Source organism: Saccostrea echinata, unplaced genomic scaffold, assembly GCF_033153115.1.
Source record: "Saccostrea echinata isolate AGI-Se365-2 ecotype Australia unplaced genomic scaffold, CSIRO_AGI_Sech_v1 ptg000009l, whole genome shotgun sequence".
Classification (NCBI taxonomy): Eukaryota; Metazoa; Mollusca; class Bivalvia; order Ostreida; family Ostreidae; genus Saccostrea; species Saccostrea echinata.
In genome coordinates, this window is record NW_026889758.1 from 44,474,504 (window position 1) to 44,500,165 (window position 25,662).

The following is a 25,662-nucleotide window of genomic DNA, read 5'->3' on the forward strand; positions in this document are numbered from 1 at the left end:
ATAACTATATACTTGGTGTGTTTGCTTAATACACAGGAGCAGAGAAAAATAACGCATTTTCATCTTTTGATCTATATATCCCTGCTTTTGCACCAGAATCCCTGACCCTGGGGCCATGGATTTCACAATTCTGGTAGAGGGCTCAATTACAATCATGCCAACAGTTTGACTGCTTGACGTCCAGGAGTAAAGAAGATTTTTAAAGATTGCATTAATTTTGAAAGATTTAGCCCCACCCCTCAGGCCCCAGGAGATGCAGGGACCATGCAATTAACCATTTTAGATCCTCTTCACTCATAGATGTCCTCTGCCAAAATTGGCTGAAATTGGTTCAGCGGTCCCAAAGAAGATGAAAATGTTCAAATGTTAAAGCATGATAGATGAAAACAGAAAGCAACAACACTAGGTCATCCAAGTGACACAGGTGACCTAAAAATTGAGAAGCAACAAAAATACGTTTTGCATATCATTTTTTTTTTACTTTTCAAATATATAATGTATCATATATTATACAATACGTTGTTCAAGTTTTGAGACAAACTATATTATATTCTTCATTGATTTGGTCTGACAAGATGCAGTTATATAGCTACCAATCTTTTGATTGCAGGATAAGTTCCATTTGGAATTCAATCTTCATCAATTTTTTATTCAGCACTATAATTTCTAAGTTTCTGATTTCACATGTCTGACAAAAAGAGTGAACTTTATAAACGAGGTAGTCATTAAATGCCCTGTGCATGCTCTGCACATGAAATCTAGCCCTGATATTGTTAGTTTTCTTCATTAAAATCCTAAAGCAAGGTAAATTTGATGTATACAGACATAAACTGATTTCACATATAATTTTTCTACATAGTTATTTTTCTTTCAATAGCCAATAGCCATTCAAAACAATTTACTATTCAAAAAAAAAAAAGAAAATTAAATTAAGATGCTAAGTAAAATGTTTTTTTCTTACTTTGTATGAATTATCTGTACTCATGTTTATCAGACAATGGTTGACATTTAGAAACTCTGAGCAGAGAAAAACAAATCTCTCATCTGGAACTGTCCTGATACAAACATATTGGTAGATAATGAATATAATTTACAAAGAGAAAGAAAGATTTGAACAATATGGAGTCTATGCATATTATTTTCTACAAAAGAAAATGACATATATTGCCAACTTATTTAAGATGATACATCACAGTGGTTGCACAGATTTGATGAATCATAAAACAGAGTAGATTTGTAAAACAGAAAAATCAATCAACAATGCAACATAATGTATCCACTAATCCTAGCATTACCAGGTGGTGTATCAATTAAACATGCTCTTTGTAATAAATTTACACTGAGTGCAAAATTATTCACACTACTACACATAACTGGCCTGAATACTGAATACCATCTTACAACAAACATTTAAAAATCCCTCAAAATTGTTTTTCTTTCTTTATGAACATGGTATGATTTAAGATTCAAGTTCAATATCATTTTTTTTTCAATGTGAACATGTATGTTGTAGGCAGAATATTGTGGCCTTTCAACATCCTATAAAAGCATTTTTATCGTATAATGAGAAGAGCAGGTAAATCTGACGGACCTATCCACAGCAGTTTCTTTTCCATACAAAATGTCTGATGGTAATTTTTCAACAACTATAGAATGATAAATATATATACATCTTCAACAATGATCTATTAACCATTATATACAAAAGAAAACTGAAGAGATTCCATCACATGCAGGGTCAATGTTAAATTCTGTTTGCATCTACTGTATACAGGGAAAACTTCGTCCCCTTTTTATTTTCGCCCTTTTGCCCCAGTCACAAGTGGTGACTTTAAAAGAGCCATCATTTTAGAAAACCCGTGTGTGGGTGAATTTATAATGGGGCAAAATCGTTTACGAGTGCGATAGGATGAACGTAACAAGGGGCGAAAATAACCCTATATACAGCACAGGGGCAGGTAACGTAAAAAAAAATCTGCTGATAAAGGGGTTTACTTTAAACTTTTATACAGTCATTACATTACACCTAATTACAAGCTAAAAAGAAACTAACCAATTTGGTTTTTTTTTTACTGAAATGTCTCATTTTTCCTTGTGGTTTTATTTTTTCCTATATTTATGGCAATGAAAATGATAAAATAGTGAAATTAATCTATGTATTCACAGAAGGGAAAGAAAATCTTTAGCTTTGAAATGGAGCAAAAACAGATTTTGTTCAGAAAAATGAAAATCACCATGAGAAAAATTTATACATTACTTAAACAAAGTATCTTCATACATCTTCATGAAATAAAATGTTTTTTCCCATTTTCCACTCTTTGAAATAAAATTTTAAGAAATATAGCACTTCATTATTGAGAAATATGATCATGATATTAGACATTTCGTCTCACTCTTTTATCCTATACCCTATACGTATACTCTACCCATTTTTTTAACTTCAAGTTTTGTATTTCAACCTCACAGTTACATTCAAACATTCTGATGAAAAAGGAAATATTGCTTTTCAACATTACCAGATGCTTACGTAGTCTGAGAATATATTTTTGGCATATCTGCGTATTTCAAGTTTGCATATAATGATCTTAATGGTTTTACTAAATAAAGATGAGTCTTTTTCTCCAAAAACACAGGCACATTTCAAAAATATGGCTTTTTGTCTCCTCCAAAGACATGCTAATATTCAACCTTATAAAAATCCATGTTTATAAAAAAAAAATCCTACCTATAACCAAGAGATTTGTAAGTTTAAACACAAACTTCTGATATAAAATGTAAAAAATATCGTAAAATTTTCCATGGCACAATAGTATGGATAATTCACCAAATATTTTCTTTAAAAGAAAATGTTTTCCTTTTTAAAATACTCTATATGATTGGCATTTTAAATCAATTTTGCCTATGGAACTGATATCGTCAATTTGATATGAAATAAATTCTTACCTACATGTAATATCTATGCATCAGACAATTCTATACAATGTTTATTTATACATGTACTTTGGATTTTAAATATGTATCACATTTCACAATAGATTCTACACCTCTACACATACTGGATATATATAACTTCATGGGTATAAAACTTTCTGTAAACAAAACACAACAAAATGGAAGATGAATACACACTTTTGATAAATAAAACAGGTAAAAATATCATATTTTAAACTATTTTATATTTACAAAATAGAAATGTACAACAGAGACAAAATATTTCTAAATTCTAAATATTCTGAACATACTCTTACACTCATTTGAGTGATTTTTTTCATAATGCACGTAAATGCTTTACTTAAATAAAGCACATTTACCTTACACATTCTCTCAATAAATGTACATAATATTAAAATACTGTAGAAGAAAATTTTTTTCTTTCTCACTTTTTAGATTCTGGTTGAAATGGTTGTCTTTTTATTGCTTTAATGGAAAAAAAAAATCCTTATCTTCATAATTTTTGTGTCCTGATAAAATAAAAATTAATACAACATTTCCTGACCAAATTCAAAGATATGTTTTGCATTTTGTCGTAAAAGAGGCCTTGTGCTATCAGTGCTCTGTCCATCCACATCAATGTCCAGGAGGGTGGTGTGGTGGGTGATATGAGGGGGTGTATGCCCTGGGGATAAACTTGACCGGGTGGAATAATAAGGCGTGTCTAAACTTTCACTTTTTTCTAACCAGTGAGAGGGGGAGTCTTGAGAGTCATTTTGTTGTGGGGTGGGGATTGGGGGAGGAGGTGGAAGGCGAGGTCTGTTACGGGGCCCAATGTCCAGAGTCTTTGGTCTCTCTGCATGGGTATCCCCATTTAGATTGATAAATTTCCTCCTCGGGGGTATGGGGGGAGGTGGTTCTGAATCCTCCTGCTGCCTGGAATGGTAGTCCCTAGGCACAACAGGGGGTGGTACATCACTGACATATGGTGGAGGCCTTGGCGGGGCTCCATTACCCCAGGGGTTATTGATCTCTGGCTGGATGAGATGACTTTGGGAGTCAGAATCCAAATAGAAATTTGAGGTATTTGGGGGAGACTGTTTGTTCTGAGTGTTGTATGATTTGTAGTTGCTAGGGTACTCATCTTCAAAAGTGACAGAGTGTCTTTGCAGGTTTCGGGAGGTACGTGGGGTATCATAATTACTGGTACTGCTGTCAGATGACTGTCTTTTCAGTGTGGTGTGACTTAGGGAGCTTGACACTAGTGTGCTGGCATTGCTATCATATAGTGATCTCCGTTGAACTGTTACATCCGAATCTATTGTACTTGTAGATTGAAAAGTAGAAGAAGTCTGAGAATAATTTGGAATATTCTGTTCCTCAGTAAATCTTATTGGCACATCCAAATTTAAAGCAGGTCTATGACGAACTTGATAGCCATGGTACGTATGGTGTGGATACCCTGAAGGAGAAGTGAAATGACTCGAAAGATAGTCCTCACTGTCTAGAAAAGAATCACGCACTGCTGCATTGTAAGCGTCCCTGCCTTTCATGACATATGAATCTCGCTTTCTACGATTCTTTGCCTCCTCCTTTGATGCAAGAGGACCAAGAGTTTTAATATCACAACCGGTCACAATCCCAACCATCATGGCTGTTATATTGAACAAAGCCGTCTCTGTTTTACTTTCTGATTTTTTCACAAGTCGCGAAAAATCAGCACTGCAGTATGGAATGTTCCTATTCTTGATTTCTGACAAATCTGTTGGCCACTCATTTTCATCACCATCTAGAAATTCAATGAAAAATTAATCAGCAAATCATTCTGAACATGGACAACAATTTGTACAGAGAACCTTTTTTCTAAAAAGACCCGAACACATACCTTTCCAGAATTATGCTATAATGTGCATTTATACCTCTTTCAATCAGAATTTTCTTTGCAATAAAGATTGAATATTACAAAAAGAAAACATTGCCTTACATAGAGAGTTAAGTGCTCCTGAATTGGAATGTCCTAAATTCTTTAGAGATCGTTCTAAGTTTGGAGCACTTTTAGACCAACGTCCATCTGCAAAAATGACTGATGTTCTTTGGTGCCGTTCATTTTTAACAGAACTTGGTCCCCATGTTCGACCTTTCACTCCATCTGCTGGATCTACACGGTAAAAATGATGAAATGCATCAAATGAAGAAACAGATTGAATATGATTTGCTTATTAAAGATAGATTAAAATGATGGAATACTTTATGAAATATGGATATAAAGTAATTTTGGCTGTCAGTGTATGTCCAATATAACCAAACATTCTCTATTAGTATATCACTGACATTTGTGTATAAAATGCTTGAGGCCAGAACTCATACAGAAAAAGTGTATTACAAAGAAAGTAAGGAAAGAGAAAGAGCTTAATGAATTTGAACATTTGAGTAAATTTCAAGATTCATTCAACATAAAAATATATCAGCCACCTAATTCAATGTCTATCCTACTTTGAGTTGCATCATTTACATTATGATACATTGATAAGGTTGGAATCTCATGAATAATTATTAAATTTCATTCATATCAAGCTTCCTTACTAGACCATAAAACCTTCATTCATTTACAAGTTTCCTATCGTTTGGTAAACATGGAGGTAAACTGACTCTATAAATTGTAGTTTTTACAGATCTGCAAAAACAAGTTTTACTTAATGATCAGTGAATGAGCATCACTAAATTACTTTATGGTTTTTCCAGTTATTGCCCTCCAACCTGCACAAATATTTACAAGCTATGGTCCTACACCACATAGACAGAAATTGCCCTTCCAGCTTGTACAAGACAATACTTAAGCTATTGTTCTACAGCATGTAGATAGAAATACTTACAAGCTCACCAGCAATGCTTACATTTTCTGCAATCTGGCCTGAAGATCCCAACACTTATAAGCTTATATATAAGCTATTGCCCCTCTGCCATGTAGTCACAAACACTTATATCATATTGCCCTCTGTCTTGTGGGAAGGCAATAACACAACATTGCCCATAGTCTTATAGAAAGCGATACTAATTCTAGAAGCTATTGCCCCCTGCCCTGCCCATAAACTGATACTTACAAGCTATTGTCCCCTGCCCTGTCCATACACTGATACTTACAAGCTATTGCCCCCTGACCTGTCCATACACTGATACTTACAAGCTATTGCCCCCTGACCTGTCCATACACTGATACTTACAAGCTATTGCCCCCTGCCCTGTCCGTACACAGATACTTACAAGCTATTGCCCTCAGTCTGGATGGAGTGTATGTTGGAGACTGAGGTGGGCTGTCAGGACTCGATGGGTTATGATTCGTTACAGGAACTTCATGCTTCACTGTGATGTTGTGTCGAAAATCTGTACCAAAGATCAATAGAATTGTACTAATACAAAAATTACATACCGGGTACAAATAAAACCACAAATGATATTCCCTACTTTGTTTACAAACATTTACTGCACAGCTTACATCTATCCATGATTCCATCTATATAATATTTCAAAAAATCTGATACATTCACTGAAGTAAATTATTTTTAAATAAACAAATAAATTTTTGAATTCCTATTACCAGAAGGTTCACTGATTGAAGAGCCGCCTGACTTGAGGAGTTTAAGGCGGCTCTTTTTAAACTTCCCCTTCCTGGTCCTGGGTTTGGGGTTGCCCATGATTTGCTGAAGAATCATGATATTAAGTTCTCTTTCTACAAGTTCTATCTCCCTTTCCTTTAACTCCTGTTCTCTTTTATACAGGAATTCCTCCACCTTCTTCTGTTTGAGGGCTTCCTTTGTGAGCTCTTCCTCCCTACTCCTCAGTTCCTACAACACAACCACAGAGGGTAAGCTAATCTGTCACTTAAATATCAACTCCACACTAAAATTTTGGTTAAGGGAGAAAATGTAATGTAACTAGAAATATGTCCATAGGACATGAATGCCCCGCCGAGGGTATATTAGTAATGCAACATGAAAATTTGTATTAGTGTATTAAATTTGATGAGAATATTTTGAATAGTTTCTTAAAAATTGAAATCTAAAAAGTTGGATATAGATGATAAATTCTCACCAAATTATGTATAAGTGCATAAACTTACATAAATATATCTTAAATGGTTTCTTTAAAATTAAGCAAAATGCAAATCTAAGAAAAGTGAGGTCAAGGTCACAGGAAAGTTCAAGTTCAAATGTTTTTGATGCATTTGAATACTTCTCACAAATACGTATCAGCATATTTAAGTTTGATAAAATATTTTGAATGGTTTATTTAAAACTGAGCTAAAGACTAATTTAAAATAAAATGAAGTTAAGGTCAAAGGAAAGGTCAAAGTCAAAAAATGTTGATGCAGTTGAAAAGGTTACATCAGTTTGTATAAGCATATGAAGTTTGATAAAAATATTATGAATGTTTTCTTTAAAACTGAGTTAAACACAAATTGAGAAAAGTGAGGTCAAGGTCAAAGGAAAGGTCAAGGTAAAAAAATTGATGCAGTTGAATAGCTTACATAAGTATGTATCAGCATATGAAGTTTGACACTAATTTAAGAAAAGTGAGGTCAAGGTCAAAGGAATTGTCAAGGTCAAAAAATGTTGATGCAGTTGTATAGCTCTCATCAGTATGTATTAACATATGAAGTTTGATAACACTGTATTGAATGGTATCTTTAAAACTGAGCTAAACTACTAATTTAGAAAAGTGAGGTCAAGGTCAAAGGAAAGGTCAAGGTCAAAAAATATTGATGCAGTTGAAAAGCTCTCATCAGTATGTATCATCATATGAAGTTTGATAAAAATATCTTGAATGATTTCATTAAAACTGAGCTAAACACTAATTAAAGAAAAGTGAGGTCAAGGTCAAAGGAATAATCAAGGTCAAAAAATGTTGATGCAGTTGAATAGCTTACATCAGTATGTATCAACATATGAAGTTTGATTACACTATCTTGGATGGTATCTTTAAAACTGAGCTTAACACTAAGTTAAGAAAAATGAGGTCAAGGTCAAATGAAAGGTCAAGGTCAAAAATGTTGATGTAGTTGAATAGCTTACATCAGTATGTATCAACATTTGAAGTTTGATTACACTACCTTGAATGGTATCTTTAAAACTGAGCTAAACACTAATTTTAGAAAAGTGAGGTCAAATGAAAGGTCAATGTCAAAAAATGTTGATGCAGTTGCATACTTCCATCAATATCTATCAGCATATGAAGTTTGATAAAAATATCTTGGATAGTTTCTTTGAAACTGAGCTTTGAACAGAGCTAAACGCAAAGTATGATGGAAAGACAGACAGAAGGATGGAAGGACGGAAGACGGACATGACAATCACTATATGCCCCGGCCATATTCATGGCGGGGCATAAAAATTACTCAAAGTTGCAGACTTTTGAAGGGAACTAATGAATTCATCCTCCTTTACGAAAGAGAAACTACTTAATCATTCATTTTAAAAGAAAGGAACATCAGTGATAAAAAGATAATCAGAGCTTCTACTCTCTAAATACAAAAATTGTTTGATACCACTCTAAAAGTAAAAATTTCATAAAATAAAAAAAGAACACCTCAACATAAATTGTCACTTGCTCAAAATCATTACAATTATGGAAATCCAAATGTTGATTTGCCCTGTTTGCCTGATGGTTTTACATTTATTTTTTTTTCTTTATGGGAAGGGGGGTACTGAAGATTAACCTAGTACTTCAAAGTTCACACATTGAATATACAATTGTACTGCCATTCAAATTTCACAATTTCTTCCAAAAAAAAAAAAAAAAAAAAAAAAAGAATGACAAAAAACATGCATCAAATTGCTTGCCTGACATAATTTTATCAGTAACATATATATTGACAAAGGAAATGACGATCATATTTGTTTAGAAATGACACCCACTCTGTTAACATAGGAAATCCTGATCTTAATTAAAATAATATCCTTTATAGAAAAAAAAAACTGAAGGAACATAATACAGACATTGATAATCTTACTGGTATATATGAATAAATTAATTAATGCATTTAAATTTCTAGTCATGAAATGAGAGAGAGTTTCAAATACCTGTTGTCATTAAACACACCTGGCTTAAATAAGCAGTAGGTGTTCAAATTAACCAAAGATTGGTCAGAAACTTAATAAACACTTTCTTAATAATTTCTCCAAATGTTCATGGTTAGAGTAAAGTAATTAAATCTGATAAAAAGCACTGAATCTGTCTACTGACCTCATTTTACAATTAAAATATTCATATAGCAATCACTGGACTGGACTATTTTGAATGAAGAGAAATACTTAATACATGTTCAATAATTATATGTATAATAATAATCTTATTCACTGCAGGTTAACCCTACTGCAACCATATTGTTCAATCTGACCATATATACTTCATACAAATTTGAATGAAGCCCAAAATTAATTCATAAAAGACCTTAATCTAAATGATTTACTTAGCATAATGAATGATGAAGCAAAAAAAAAAGTCTAAGTGAATTGCATGAAACTTGTATTTGGAGCCCTGATATAGGAATCACTGATATGTGGTTATAAATGTCTACAGTAAACATGAGGGGGCAATATATTGCTATCTCTATCAAGTGAAATTGACATGAGATAGAAATAAAATATCAATTTACTTTATTTGTTACTTTTCAGCACAAAGAGCCCACACAGATTCATCCTTACTTAAAAAAATATTATTTACATAAATATAAAAAAGAAGTTTCAACGAACTTTCCAATGCTACTGTCCTATAATTTATTGAACCAGGGAAAACTTTAAAAAATGTAATAAACGTCCTTCTTTTCAACGTCCTTCTTTTCAATTTGTTTGTCTCAGCAAAAATGAAGACTACATCCTGAAAAACATCCTGGATTTTCAGTGATTAATCAATGAGAGTCTTAAGTCTGTTTTTCCTCTGTGAAATCTCTGCCTTCTAACACCCAATTCTGTATGTTCTATTTACATTATTCATGGCCTATTGTTTTAAGAGCCTTACAATTTATTGATTGACAATACTATCTAATTACTAGGTATCATCATCCTTTGATGGCTTTGGTTCCCTAATAAGTATATTACTTTTATTTCTATAAAGATTAGTTACTATAACCATCAATTTTAAATTTGGTTTTGGCATACTGTTCATTCGATCTATCATCTTTTACATCTTATGGTGTATAAGCAACTTCTTTCTTGTATATTCATTGTATAATCCATGTTTCATAATAGAATAAAATGTACTGCCCAAAAACCACAGTATGTTACAGCAAGTACATATAACCCTGATTTATAAACACGATCATGAAGTGAGATCAAAATATAGGATACCTATATAAAAAAAACAATAAAATTTCAGCATTTTATGCCCAGCTTATATAAAAATTTCATCATAAATACCTGGCATAGAAGAACTTATTCGCTAAAACACTTGTTTATCAATTTGAATCAAAAAGGGAACGTTAATTAACACTATGCAAGTGAAAACCTCTCTTTATTTGATTTTCCCCAATTAATAGTTTTAAAAAAACATTTTCTTAAAAAAAGTTACAAACTAATTAGACTTCAATATCTTGAAAACAGAGCTATTTCTTTGTACAATATAAGGCCTCATACTTTGCTACACAGACATTTAGTGAACGTTTATCTGTAAGATCTTCCTAGTACTTGTAGTACAATGGTATTCAAATGAACTCATTGAACCTTTCCTCCTTAAGATGTTTACAAATCTACAAGCCGAGAATTTGACTCTTCAGATTTGAAGCTGATTATTTGATTCAATTAAAGCATTCTCAAGTGTATAACTACTGCACTCCGGCTAAAAATAGAGCCCTAAATCACCTCATCATCCTCAGTTATATCAAAACTACCAGAATGATCTTTTAATCAAGTAAAATTCTATACATATTAATTTAAAACCCGTTTTCAATATGATGAGTTGCTCTGTAGTTTATTCAATCATAAGCAGTATACTGGAGTATGAACATAGGCGTCGGAAGCAAATTGAAAGGGGGGGGCTAATTGAAAGTGGGGGGCTAAACCAACAAAAAAGGTAAGCCCCAATTTTCAATGCCTATATTATGTCTATCTTTAAAAAAAAAAAAAGGGGGGGCTAAGCCCCCCCCCCCCACCCCCCGGTTCCGATGCCTATGAAGAATGAAAAGTAATAGTATAAATTATCCTACAATCAGATCCTGGATCTTTGTTTGTAGGTGTTTTAAAAATTATTGAAATGAACTTAAAGTGTATTATTTTAGTATGTCAGAGTGAAGTTTCCAATCAAAATTAATATGCAAAATATAGACTCCCAAAATCTTCTCTGATATATGCATCTTTGTAAAGTCAGATCAATTTACACTTAGTCCAATGACGTAAAAAGGATAAAATAGCTAGAATATAGTTAGACATACTGATGATGTTTCACTACCGCACTGATCAGCTTTACTGCCAGTTCTTAATATTTGGTACTCAAAATCAATCTCATACATGGATATTATCTCCCCTTTCAAAATCTGAGTTACCTTTTCTTTACTCCTAAGCTCATTGAACATTTCCTCAATTTCCAGCCTCCAGTCCTCTTGCATAGTGTGGAAACTTTCTTGAGGGGTAGTCATAAATGGGGAGGTTGAAATTTCATCCAACCGGCGAAGGATTTCTGCGAAAGTGGGTCTCTGATGAGACTCCTGATGCCAGCAATCTAGATAATTAACAAAATATTAAAATGAATTGTCTTTATTGTGTTACAATTTGAATAAATTTACAAACAATATTCTCTTTGATGGCAGTTAAATTGAATGCATGCTAACTACCTCTGACTTTGTATGCAATTCATAATTTATGGGGAAAATTAAAATTGTGAAATGAGAGACAGCCCAGAAAACAAACTGAGATACAAACTGACGAACCAATTAAAGGCAAATTTGATATTGAAGAATTCTCACCTGACATGAGTTGTGCAAAAAGTCCTGGACATGTGGAAGGAATAGGGAGGGTCAGCTTGTTGACAGCAACTCCATAGGCTACCCCTAGGGCATCTATCCCCTTATAGGGGGTCTCTCCTGTCAACAGTTCCCAGAGAACAACACCATAACTGAAACACATGAGGGGGAAGTTTTAACATAACACATACACTATTATAAAAATCACAATACAAAATGTAAGACTAAATACAGTTGAACTTCAGTATCTCGAACACGGTTATCTCGAATACCATGGATATGTCTAAGTGATTTTGAAGTCCCAAGCTCTTATTTCTTAAGTATTTTACCCTGGATTTCTCGAATCCTCGGATATCTAGAAGTATTTTCTTGGTCTCGTGAAGTTCGAGATAAAGAGGTTTGACTGTAAATAAGTCAAAACTTGCTAAGATGTCAAATTACTTTGATATTATCTATTTCCTTTTCTATACTGTAAACAGGGTTATTTTCGCCCTTTGACGCTTGCAAACAATTTTGCTCTGCTTTAAATTCACCTAGACAAAGTTCTGCTTAATAAGATCTTATGTTGGCCTTTTTGAATTCAATCCGTTTTAAATATCCCCACTAACAACAAGGGCAAAAGGGGCAAAAATAAAAAAAAATTTAAATTTTGCTCCATAATAATAAGGTGCTTTCGAACAATGAAGTCAATTAAGGTCAAAAGGATGGTCAATATTTCTTGTACAGTTTCTTTGAGACTGGGCAAAATGCAAACTGAGGAATAATCATAGGGGAGGTCAAGGTCAGAAAATAAAGCTCTCACCACGATGTGTCAGTGTAAAAATTTTTGATTAAAATATCTTTCTTTGATCAGAAACTGATCTAACTGCAAAGCATAATGACAAAGATGGAAGGCCAGAAGGATGGACATGACAAACACTATTTTGCCCCAGCCACTTTCAAGGCAAGAACATAAAAACATTAATGGGTTTTAAGGCAAGTGTGATAAAAACAAATAAATGTTTTATTTTATAAACTGGTGTTTATTACTAACTTCAGAATGTTTTTGTCCTTGTGATTTTAATTAGCAATCAAATTTTTATGAAAGCTATCAAAGATATAAAAATAATGTTCATTAATGTGCTTTAATTCTATTTTGTCAAAACAAGATCATTAAAGCTTTGCCATGTAGGTAAATAACCTTCAATAACTGTAAACTTGTAAAATGTCGAGAAATTGCAAGCATTCAAACACCTGATATTTGCTGGGTTTTTATATTTAGAGTGCACAATAAAGACTTGTATAAAATAAATAAAGTGGTGTCTTTTTATGAAGTGCTTGTTACAAAACAAGGCAGAGATCTTTGCCCTTCAGTTTCTTTGTATAGTCAGGACCCACACTCCACCCCAACCAAACAGGTGATATCATCTGACAAGGCAGGTATCTAGTAAAGAGGCCCTCCAGGATTAAATCCCACATTCACAATTCTCAAACACTGGCCTTTTGTGCTGAGAGTGTTTCTAAACAGACAGAAATAGGATGTGCAAAAGAGGATATAAAACCCATACAACTTATTACTACATGTAGTTGTCACAATGTTGAAAAATGTATGATATCTTGATCTTTGCAAGATTCTCATAGGATTCATTCCTATTACTATATTTATATTGCTGACAATAATAAATTTCATGACGTCAACGCACAGATAAACATGTATTTTTAAGTGCTTTGTGGTTTTTGACATGATAAATTTTCTTATACACCATCAAACATCCATATCACTATGCTTACATGGGAAAACTAATGAATGATCCATTTCTATTTTTACATGAAAATTGTGATAATTGCCTTACAAGATCATTTCCACTACTTTAAAACATCAATCATAATTATCTTTTTTAAGTATATATTCATATATCTCTTTGACTCTATCCACATAGATTACAGGAATCATTTCATTTTTTCATGTAAGAATACTTGGTAGTAAAGCATGGTCTGGTATGCAATGAAAAGAAAAATCATATAGACTTTGGAATGGGGGGGGGGGGGTAGTTAAGAAAGTTGTGGAAAATATACTTTGACATATTTTGTTTTAGGAAACGGTGTGGGATCCAGCTGATGGTTAATGTACATTAATTTTTGTGTTTTTGCAGAAAGTGGATGCTATTATGACCTCTGGGGGTCATCCATACATTTTGGCTAGAATTTACCTCCAAACATCACTGCTTTTGGAGTAGGTGGAGGTCTTTATGACCTCAGGAGCCATCCACGCATAGGTCCCTGCTGCACTCATCCTGGTTGTTTTGGAGACCTCTCGTGCCAAGCCAAAGTCAGTGATCTTGAGGGTTTTGTTTTGCAGGTTATCATTTTCAATCTTCTCCTTTAATAAGACTGTAAAAAATATTTATATACATATCATCACTGATTTACTCAAATCATTTGTAAATTCTATTATTATTTGTTATTCTATGATTGATCTGTTTTTACTTTCTTCTGTTTTTAAATCATATATATTCAGGATCAACACAAACAAAAATTAAGGATTCCTAGTTAAATATGTGCATATATGGTAAATTGTACTGAAGGAATGCTCAACATCTGTATGGAAATCTTTATATTCACAAAGGTCATGTCCACAAAATTATGTCAAAAAACATAAGTTTCAAAAGCAATAGGCAATTTAAAAAAAAATAAATAAAAAATACCCAAATGATTGATTAAACATTTTTGTCAAAAACCACAAGAACAATTTTAATCATTTAGCTATAGATGCAAATCACTGAATGAAAAAAAACTTCAACCGCAATTCTGTCATTTCTATCACAATGCAAATAAAGCAAATATTTGGCAGAAGGAATCTCTTCCATGTAGGTAAAATATTTTGATGAAATTTGACAAAGAATAATTACGAATAACATGTGTCTACTTCTATTCTATCTTAGTTTGACGTAAAAATAGTGTTTGAACTTCCAATTTATCTGTTTGAAATGGGGTGCTGATCACCATGATTGAGATACGAGATTGCATGGCCAATTAGAGAGACACTTGAACCCATAATTCAAATACTTTAGATATCTTCCAGAATTCTTTAAAACCTTTACATTGAACATCCAAAAAAAAACAAAAAAAAACAATGAAGCATAGCACCTGCAGATAATGTGCATAATCCACCTTTTTTTCCACAATAAATTTCTTGTAAAATTGTACTTTAATGGGATGGAAAATTAATAATTGCGTCATTAAGTGTCAGGTCTGGTTCTGACCCATATTTGCGTAAAGTTGCAGCTAAATATATTCACAACTATCCAATGACTCACCAACATCTTCAATTAATGAAACTTCTCTCGTATTAAAATGCAAAGTGTTTTCCTCTATCATACCATATAAGTACAAACACAAGGATCTGAAGCAGTAAAATTTCTCCTATTCACTTGACAAATATGCAAGGATTACTGCTAATCATCAGCATTCCTTAAAACTGTATACCAAAAAAATTGAAAGGCCACATATAAGTTTTGACACACGATACACTGAAGCAATTAATTTCCATGGTCATTCATTTCTTTTTCAATTCCACACATTTCTGTACAATGATTTGGTGCTGCATAATTAGTGTCATTTGATATGCTTGTTTAGCTAAATTTACTTTAGGAATACCTTAATCTGATTCTAGACAAAAGTCCACTGTAGACCAAATGGTCCTTTCTGGAACAAGAACTGTGTACCTTTTTAGGGAATCCTATGTAAAACTTTATGGAATTGGGAGGTAAATTTTTGTGGTGTTATCTCATGTAAAAAAAAAAAAAATCTAATTGTAGAAAAGTAATGCAACAGATTTAAACAAGAGGTCCTTGGGCCACAATGCTCACCTGAGTCACCTTGGCCCTGCTGTTCTAATGAAGATTTTTAAAAAATCACTTATCTGATCTGGTCTTAAGAAAAAAAAGGTGCTATTAATTCTACAAATTTGATTCTGTCTTTTCAGATATAGACTGTGAGTGTGAGTGCCTCACATCAGGCACAGACTGTTTACTTAACAAGAGGCCCATGGGTCACAATGCTCACCTGAGTAACTTTGGCCCTCCTGTTCTTCACTAGATTTCCCCCCTGTAATACCTATTGTGGCCCCACCCCCCGGGGCCATGAATTGAATAATTTAGAATCTACACTATTCCAGGATGCTTCCACATAAGGTTCAGCTTTTCTGGTCCAGTGGTTCTTGAGAAGATTTTTTAATGACCCCAACCTATTTTTGTCTTTTCTTGATTATCTAACCTTGTAAGGGGAGTTGGCCCTTCATTTTAACAATTTAAACTCCCCTTCACCCAAGGATGCTTTGTACTGACTTTGGTTGATGGCCCAATGGTTCGAAGAAGTTGAAAATGTGAAAAGTTTACAGATGGACGGATGGACAGATGACAAAGAGTTGGACGGACGAAGGACAACAGGTGATCAGAAAAGCTCACTTGAGCTTTCAGCTCAGGTGAGCTTAGAAAGGCAAATTCCCCAAACAATCACAGTAGTGAAAACCAAAGGCTGATCGATATATGCATTTTGTAAGATTTGATACCACTTTTTAGCCCCTTCCCCCCAACTTAAAGATCCATTAGAAAAAAAAAACATAATGTGTTTGTAAAACAATTTCCAAAATGAAAATACAGGTTAACTTCGGTATCTCGACATCGGATGTGTCGACAACCTGGGATATGTTGACGTCCGTCCGCGGTCCCAGCAGTACTTACTATATAAATGATTTGCAAAAACTCTGATATGTCGACCTCGGTAATCTCGACAACCCTGGTTATCTGGACGTATATTCACAGTCCCAAAAGCAAAATTTACCTGGTATATGTCGACATCGGCAATTTTCTGCTCCACTGAACCTAACTGTTTGTCAGATAGGGTCGATCGTCACGCACGGACGGCTCCGGGTATCTCGACGTCGTCAAAAATTTACACCTTTCACACCCATGTTATGACTGCACGCTGCTTAATTATTCTATAGACTGTGTTTGTAGGTGAATCCAAAGCCCCCTCGGCGTCTTTGAAACATTAATTGCTTAATGTTCAGTTTGGGTAATATCACTGATAAATCTACACGATTCTGCTTAAATTTACAGGTGTTTATTTATGTCGAAACCTAACATAACTTTTAAAATTGAAAAAGATAACTAAATTACAAAGAATAATAAACATATTGAATAAATTCAAACTAAAGAATTAAACGATGTTCTAATAATATTTTGTACATAAAATGCATTCAACAGGAAATAATCCGATTAACGACACGATTAACCGAATCATCCGTATTTCATGCATCTGTAATATCACTACGTTAGTTCAGATACACAAATCTCTTAAAAAATTAATATTAATGCACATTCTTCCTGAATGAAATAAGAAAAAAAAAAATTACGCATTTAATATGTTTTAGTATCTCGGATGTCGACTTTATCATGTTTATACGGTTCGGTTCGAAGTTTATAGAGCGCATTTCGTATCCTGTTCTGACAAAAAGCAAGTAACACGCGAATGCTGGATGGAAAACTACAAAAATTTAGAACGATTTCGATAAAGAGAAAGAACAGGCTTTATAAATAAGATTAAGATTTTTAAAAATAACTTCTTAGATTTTTAATAAAAATAGAGGGATTGCTGAAATAAGTTGACCTACAGTCTATATTGAAGTCATGTACGTATAATAAGCTTATACACATGTATGTGTTTGGTTATGCAGTGAAATCTTGGATGTCAAGTCTCAACTCTGATATCTCGACACCTCGGATATCTCGACATTTTCCGATGGTCCCGTCGATGTCGAGATAACGAAGTTTACCTGTATGTATTTTTGTCAAAAAGAAAACCAAATAGACTATAATATGTATTTTGTACAGAAGGTCATGGTCATGTCCCGGTAATATATGCATCAATTCATTTCTAATTCATATAGCATAAAACCCTGGAAAACCCAAACATTTATCTTTTAACTATTAATAATATATTTATTTATGAACTCTTATCATTATTTACCCCAAAGCATTATGACAGTGTGTGCCAAGTTCATTTGCATCACTGTGTATGGACCCTTAGCACACAATAATAAAGAACTGCATTGTTTGGTCTGTCAGAACAGATGAAAAACCAAATGCCCTTTTATCTGTAGGGATCTTGTTTAACTTGACGGGGTTTTCTATCTAAATGAAGAAACTCAGCAGTCCCAAAATTAATGACAATCCTTGTACCAGACAGCAACAATACTACACTGAACCTCTTAAAGTGCAAGATCAGCAACAAATGTGTTCAACTTATCCATATACCAGTACTTATGCTTTGGATTAAACACTAACAAATAATATGGGGAAAAAAATCAAGCTAACTAAATAAAGTTTACAGTTTACTGAGGTAGATATTAATTCAACAAAGTAAATGATAACAAATACATGGACAAATCTCAATACACAGGAATTATGCATAATATTAATAAAATGACACAACAATGGTTAACTTTCAATACATCATTAATCACAAAAAGAGTGGGGGGGGGAGGAAGGGGGTTCATTAACTGTTTACTAATTCTACCTCCCCTCTCCCCTTTTCAATATTAATAAAAGGACAAAAGTATATGGTCCAAAGAAAAGAAACAATCAAAACACTCTCACTTTGCTTATAGCTTTAATTGGGAAGAAATTAGTGTGTGTTCATCATCATCTGATGCAAAATATAAATAACCAACTTCAGCAAATTTCACCTATAAAGTTTGAAAAATCCTCAAAGTATTGGTACAAGTCCAATACATGTTTCTTTTGTTTTCCTTTTTTGTAATAAAGGGGGAGGGGAATTGAGGAGTTTTTTAGTTTAACCTTCTTCCATCTAAGCTGGATCAATATGCAGCACCAAAAGTCTGGCACAAATTCTCATTTAATCTAGATCATCTAAAAAGCAAATATTTACAAAATCAACACCACCTGACCATTGTCCAGTGTAAGGATAACCACACCAGTCTTACCCAACAGTGAAAAGAAGAAAAGTTTGTTTTCCACAATGAAATCAAAACAAGACAAAATCTTATCATTTCATAACTGATCCCCACCTCTATCTCTTTTGTCAATAGATCATATTAGACCCAAGTATTTACACCTTTGACATGATAACCAAGTCATTATGGATGATCAGTGGAAAACGAGTACAAACTTCTTCAGTCTTATCAACGGACATCAGAGAGTCTTTGCCAACAGAAAAGCAGCCACTATCTTTACTTTTTAAACCCAATCCTGACACGGTATTGACCCACATTTGTCAAGAAGGATATAAACTTAAGCCCAATACACACACACACAGAACCAGTTTGCCTGAGATTTTGTACAGACACCACTTTGTCCCATAGAAATGTATTTTTTTCAGAATGTCCCTGCCTGCATGCTTTCATTTAAAAAAACAGAAATGAATCAAAGAAGATGTTAACATATAAACTTTCATCTAAATATTCCCTTTAAAAAAATTCATTGAAATTCCGAAGTGAAATTCATACACATAATATATGTATATATGCAAGTTGACAATCTTCTTCACAAATCGTCTATTGGTTACTGTCAGTCTGTGGCTTTTTTCCTCCAACTCTGTTGTTTTGAAGCAGAAACTTTTTTCCCCCCAAACAGACATTTCTGAATTTCCACTGACCTGTCTCTATCTACTACATATTTCACCAGCAAGGGGTGTCATTTTCACAAACTGTGACCCCATTATACAAAGAGATATACAGTTGGATGTAATCTATATTTAAAATGTCTTTCAAAACACATTTAGAAGGGGAAAAAAAAGACTATTTAGCACACATGTGAACAATATACCTGTTCATGCATATGCATGTGTTATTTTACTTTTTAAGGTCTGTTAACCATAAATTGGTAAGATAAAAATACATGTGCTCCTTAAGTTTCTAAATTGGGCTCTTATTGTACATGTTGTAGTGCTTGTAAACATTCCAGAAGGTTAAAGGAAGTACACAGTGCCATTAAAAGTCTCAGATTATTTTTATAGTTCATCTGCTCCTCTTTAGTTGCAAACACAATCCAGCATCTACGTCAATTTATTTAAAAAAATTATGCAACTAGAAAGGATGTCAAGCAATATTACATGGTAGGTCCTCTAACAATGAGGAAAACAATGGCCGAGAATTGTTTTGATGCTTGTGAAATGATAAGTGGACAAGACTGATGATCTCTTTGCATCCACAAACATCCCACTATTCAAGGGCATCTTGTACAATATTATGTAGCTCTTATATATATACTAGTTCAGACTTACAGTCAATGGGTTAGAGGCATAATTACACAATGCAATGTTTGTGAAACAAGCTTAAGTGGGTCTAGCAAAGGTTTATCTTATCATCAAAGGACACAGTCAAACACATGAATCCCAAGATTTTCTACAAAAACCATCTATTCTACACAGTCAAACTTAGTTTTATATGCATATATATATATATATATATATATATATATATATATATATATATATATATACAAAGAACTGAAGCCAAAGTAAGATCTAGAGTCTAAAATAATACAAGCACTTGCTCGTGTACACACATGTTCTGTTTTGCATGTAGTCAAAGAAGAATTGTGTCCATATCTCAACTTTAACTATTAACTCAGGGTTGTCCCTAAGAATTGAAATAGGAGGGGAACTTTAAAAAAGTAGAAGGGGGATCTGGAGTTCCTCCCCTAACAAGGGGTTGAAGAGGAAAACCACAGTAGCTGGGGGATAACATTATTATAGGTGGGGAAATTCCCCGGCCCCCGGGTCTCAGGAACAACTCTGTAACTACTGTGGTTTCACTTTGTATCAATCTCTTTGGAAAGCTTTGAAGACTTTCCTTTTTCTTTATAACTTTTTATTTTAATTGTGTATGTAAAATATCATAAGAATAAATCTAATAACATCATAGCTATAGCCATACAAAAAAAGCATAACTTTTGTGTTTCATTAGCCTCCTTATCATTTAGACCTACATATGCAGCACTGCAGATGCAAAAAAAGATCACCTATTACATGAAAAATATGCTGAAAATTTCTTTATTCTCCCATCTGTAAATTTTATTGGCATGCCGTAAACAACACTTGTCTAAAAACCTCCAGATATATGCCATCACGGTACATCCTGATAGTTTTACATCAATATTCTGGCAATAGAACTGAGATTTGCTGCTCTCTTTTTTTATTATGTCTGGGGCAAGATTAAGTTGGGTGCCAATCCTTAATTGTGCTGGAGTTGACATCTCTTTTTAGCACATCTCTCAAAGGTCTCTCGGATGATTACTTTTGTCACTTACTGTGAAATCACTAATTTTCATGGGAGTTTAATTTTTGTTGCTTTTGTGGTATTAAGAGATCCACAAAGTCCTCCAAAAAAAGTTTAGAATTTCAAACTCGGTATCATATTTATCTACCAACCACAAAATGAAATCCCCAATTTGATTTTTTAAAGTATTTTCTTCCCTCAAAGCACAAGAAATTTGACCAAAATAAGTGATTTTACAGTATATGTTTTTATCTGTTTTCATCGCTCATCATAATAATTTATATATGATTTTTAAAAAAATTATTTTATTAGAAATAATTTGTAAAAATAACTTTGGATTAGGCCAAAAAAAAAATAATAGTCTTGTTTCCTGCTACCAGCCTGAAAAAAAAAATAGGGTAGGTAGGTAGGAAAATTATTTTATTTTATTTTTTTCCAATGGCATATTTTGGATAAGAACTAATACAAGATCAAATTAAACATGTCACAGGTCAATATTGTCTTTTAAAATTAAATTTCATGTCTTTTTTATGCACAACTGAAGTGGTATTTTATGAAAGTTCATATTTTAAAACAAGAATTTCATGAAATGCTTGTTTTGTGTTAACACGGAAACCGATTACGTTGACAAAACGATGAAATACCGGAAACTCCCAATTTTTTTTCTTCCAAAACTGAAAAAAAACTTTAGGGTCGGATGCAAAAATATAGGGTAGGTCAGGTAGCAGGAAACAAGACTATTATTTTTTTTGGCCTTAATTTAAATTTTAATCTAAATTTAATATCATTTATATTTGACTAAGTCATAATAAAAATACATAAATCATCAAAATATTTACAAGTTAGTGTACTGATATGTGTATTGTAGAACTTCATATCACAATAATTTAATATGTTAATAGGTATCATCATCCCAGCTCTAATTTATGGTGTATAATATTAAATATGTACAATTGATATTAGAATACATGTATGGGATACCAAATACATGTACCATAGCTAACAAAGAAGTTGTTGACACAAGAGCAGGCTACAGTGAACTTGAAGCATAATTATAGATATAAATGTAAAACATATACTGTGGAATCACTAAAATTTGTGGGGGCCAATTTTCGTGGATTGCCTAAATTTTACAGGTTCGAGGGGACATAATTTCATGTATTCACTCATATCTACAAAAGGAAGGATGATTCTTAAAACCCAAATTATTAATTCATTGAGGATTTGAATTCGTGAATGCAGGGTACCTACGAAATCCACGAATATTAATTGAGCCACCACGAAATCTAAAGATTCCACAGTATACATGATAAAACCAAATGTAATGGCCTGATGGGGGTACATGTATAATAAAATCCCCTCTTTAAAATAAACAAATCATCAAAAAAACAATTACCAAAAAAAAAAAAAAACCCACAGGTAATACCATATATTAAGCCATACATTAAACCTATGGGTCTTTCAAACAAGCTAATCTAATAAAAATGGAGGTGAGATTTTGTTACATCATTTCATCTCAAACCCCACCCCTTGTGAATATGTCAAGTGCACTACACTTCACTAAACTGTTTTTTGTACTACACATTCAAAATTGGATTTCAAAATTAAAATACAAAAAAAAAAATTCCATGCTAGTTTCTACTCAATTTAAATGTAAACAACTCAGAACTGTTAGATAATTTTATCACAACCTTCATGTACTTTTATTATATTTATACCCCTGATCAACTTATTTGTACTATATCTACTCTTTATCAACTGATTTGCACCAAACATTGACTGACACAGCTGTTATATGCAACATGTAAAGTGCATATAAAACTTCAAAATGCACCTTTAAATTAAGTCTATTTTTATTGGTCCAAAAGTCGGACGGCTAATAAGAACTCACTTGAAAGGTGTTGGGGTACAGACATTCACTACCCATCGGATTTTCCAAAACAGATAAAAATACCTGCATGCTGACATGATTTTCAGACCATCTTCAAATCTGACCCACTAAATCAAAGCCCAGATTAGAATCAATCATGTTCTCTTTAAAATTGATATACATGGTACACCCACAATAGAGTTGAATAGACCCGGAACTACCACCGAAACTTGATCTGCACGCTTACCCAAGGTCCACTGAACCTAATGAGAGGCCCAGGTAAAAACCCTGATAATTCTCTGATTCTATGGTTGTATATTTATCATTAAAGTATAAGGCAGGACACCTGCAATTTTACCACTCCATTTCACAATTATAATATCAGACAAAATATATCTTTATTTTCAGTGTCACAGCGTGACGCCCTGATATAATTTGACGTAATTGTTAGCACATTGTGTATAAATGATGTGTAATGCAGGGATGATCTTAGAAAACAGTGCATGAGTCTTTTTGAGTCATGGATGCTGTCTACTTACAACATAGAGAACAAGAGCTCAGATGATAGAGATTCTGACATGAAATACATGTACTCCCATGTACTCCCCACGATCCTTACGATAACACATTTAATGTGAGGCCTCACTATCTGAATTAACGATATAGAAAAACAAACAATGTTGTAAAATGAAAGACAAATCAAGATTTCATTACTTGATAAGGGACATACATAGTAAAATATTTTATTTTACTGCATTCCATTAACCTGGTTAATGCAGTTATGGGAGAGATCCTTATCTCACCATGCTACTCTGATATAATCACTTATTTTACAGCCTTTAAAATATGTACCGGTATAAAGGGATAAATTCAGTACTTTAACTCTGTGCTCCATATAAAGAAAAATAATTTCATTTTTTATAAATTGTTTACTGTACTAAACTTGCAATTCTATGACAAATTCAAACAACAGTCATCCAAACAGCTACCACATTTTCAAGATGATAACACACACAACATGGTCACATAAGCTCAAATTTAGATTAACTACAGAATGAACAAATGAATATTAATGCATTCCTTATATTTCCTCCATAAAAGTCATTTCTACTGGGGGAGGGGGGGGGGGGGGTTGGTGAAGGGGGGTTTCTTCTGATATGACTTCATACATTCCATTTAAAAATTAGAGTTATCACTTTCGACATAAAAAGGAATAGAAACTGCATGTAATTTGTAGGCATTCATCATTTTTGTCTTGAAATATGATTCAATTTTTTACATTTCAATGATCTGAGGTTCACAATATCTTTTATTTATGTACTGATTAAAAAAAAAATATACATATTACACATGATAGGCAAAAGAATTGCTGATTTATAGTGTACATGCATGCAGTGCACTCCTCTAAATTAAAAGCAATACTTATTAATAAAGACAATCAATTCAAATTCAGATGAAGGGTGGGTCAAGCATCACCACATTGTACAGTAAACATGGTAGAAGAAGCCTCCTCAGCAAGAAAACAACCACAAGTATAATTAAGTCTGACATGGAGAGCCCACTTTTCCTCCAATTCCAGGGGAGCAAGGTAGAGGAACAGAGTTTCTCCCTCCTTCACATTTAAATGATTTTGTATGCTCAGTGTGTAAATCTCCCAATTCTCTGTTTCTCTTTCTGTTGCCTCTTCTTGTTACTATTTTTATCTCCCATCCTTCCTGAGATTGTTTAACACACAGTTTCCTTGTTATTGTGAAGAGGATAAAAAAAACTACTACTTCACTACCAAGGTCACAATAGACCTGTAAGTGTCTCAATTGTACATGAAGTTAATCTATATTTTCCAGCTTCTTTGATTATATGTGCAAACCCTGTGTTTATACTACAAAGACTTGGAAACATATAGCAGTGCTCTGTAAGATTTGTGACAACATAGCCTAGCCCCTACAGTAAAGAGTCATTTAAAAATGTTTAGGTCAAATTAAGGTCAAGTTCTCTAAAGTTTCGTAATAGTTGTATAAAAAAATCTCTTTACAATTTCCTTACTTGTAAAATGATAAAAGTATCATTATAAGGAGCCAACTGTAACAAAGCTAAATGTGCATCACTTGCCAATTTGAAGGTGAAAGGTCAAGGTCAAATTTAATGGGTATTTAAAACATCTTCTTCTTTTTTTATTTATTTATTTGCAAGTCTAATAATTAAAATAGGTCAACCAAAAGATCAAGAGCTAATATATATAATTTTCAAAGGTCAATGTTAAATCTTATATTTACATTATTAGATAGAAAATGATAACTATATAATAAATCACCCACTCTGAAAATGAGTGCTTCAACCTCAATTTTCATGACCACAAATAAACTTTGAATTGGCTTGAAAGAAAATATTTAACATTTTAAAAGTTTGAACATTTTCAAACCATTTCAAGTCAGGTTATAGATATATACAACTTGAAATCAAGTATGACACAGTTTTTCAAAGTCTACCGAAATAAATAGAGTTAATTTTGGTCATTGCTGTTAAAAGCATGAGGGAGTTGTCATTATTTTGAGAGATTACATGAGTATGGCATCTAAATCTGCTCCAAAAGTTACATCATTAAGTTATCAATGGCAGACAATGGAAAATCAC

The 25,662-nt window shown here is 33.1% G+C and overlaps 1 protein-coding gene across 1 annotated transcript in view; it reads right to left on the minus strand.

The window, feature by feature from the left end:
• Positions 1–453: 453 nt before the first annotated feature.
• The window catches only part of LOC133182643 (mitogen-activated protein kinase kinase kinase 11-like), a 30,326-nt gene continuing 5,117 nt past the window's right edge, over positions 454–25,662 (minus strand). The window contains exons 2-8 of the mRNA XM_061317489.1: positions 14,071–14,251; positions 11,885–12,033; positions 11,465–11,640; positions 6,527–6,773; positions 6,193–6,312; positions 4,916–5,089; positions 454–4,720 (exon numbers count right to left, since the gene is read on the minus strand). Of these exons, the coding sequence (XP_061173473.1) occupies positions 3,477–4,720; positions 4,916–5,089; positions 6,193–6,312; positions 6,527–6,773; positions 11,465–11,640; positions 11,885–12,033; positions 14,071–14,251 (2,291 nt within the window). The 3' untranslated portion in view covers positions 454–3,476. The remainder of the gene's footprint in view (positions 4,721–4,915; positions 5,090–6,192; positions 6,313–6,526; positions 6,774–11,464; positions 11,641–11,884; positions 12,034–14,070; positions 14,252–25,662) is intronic.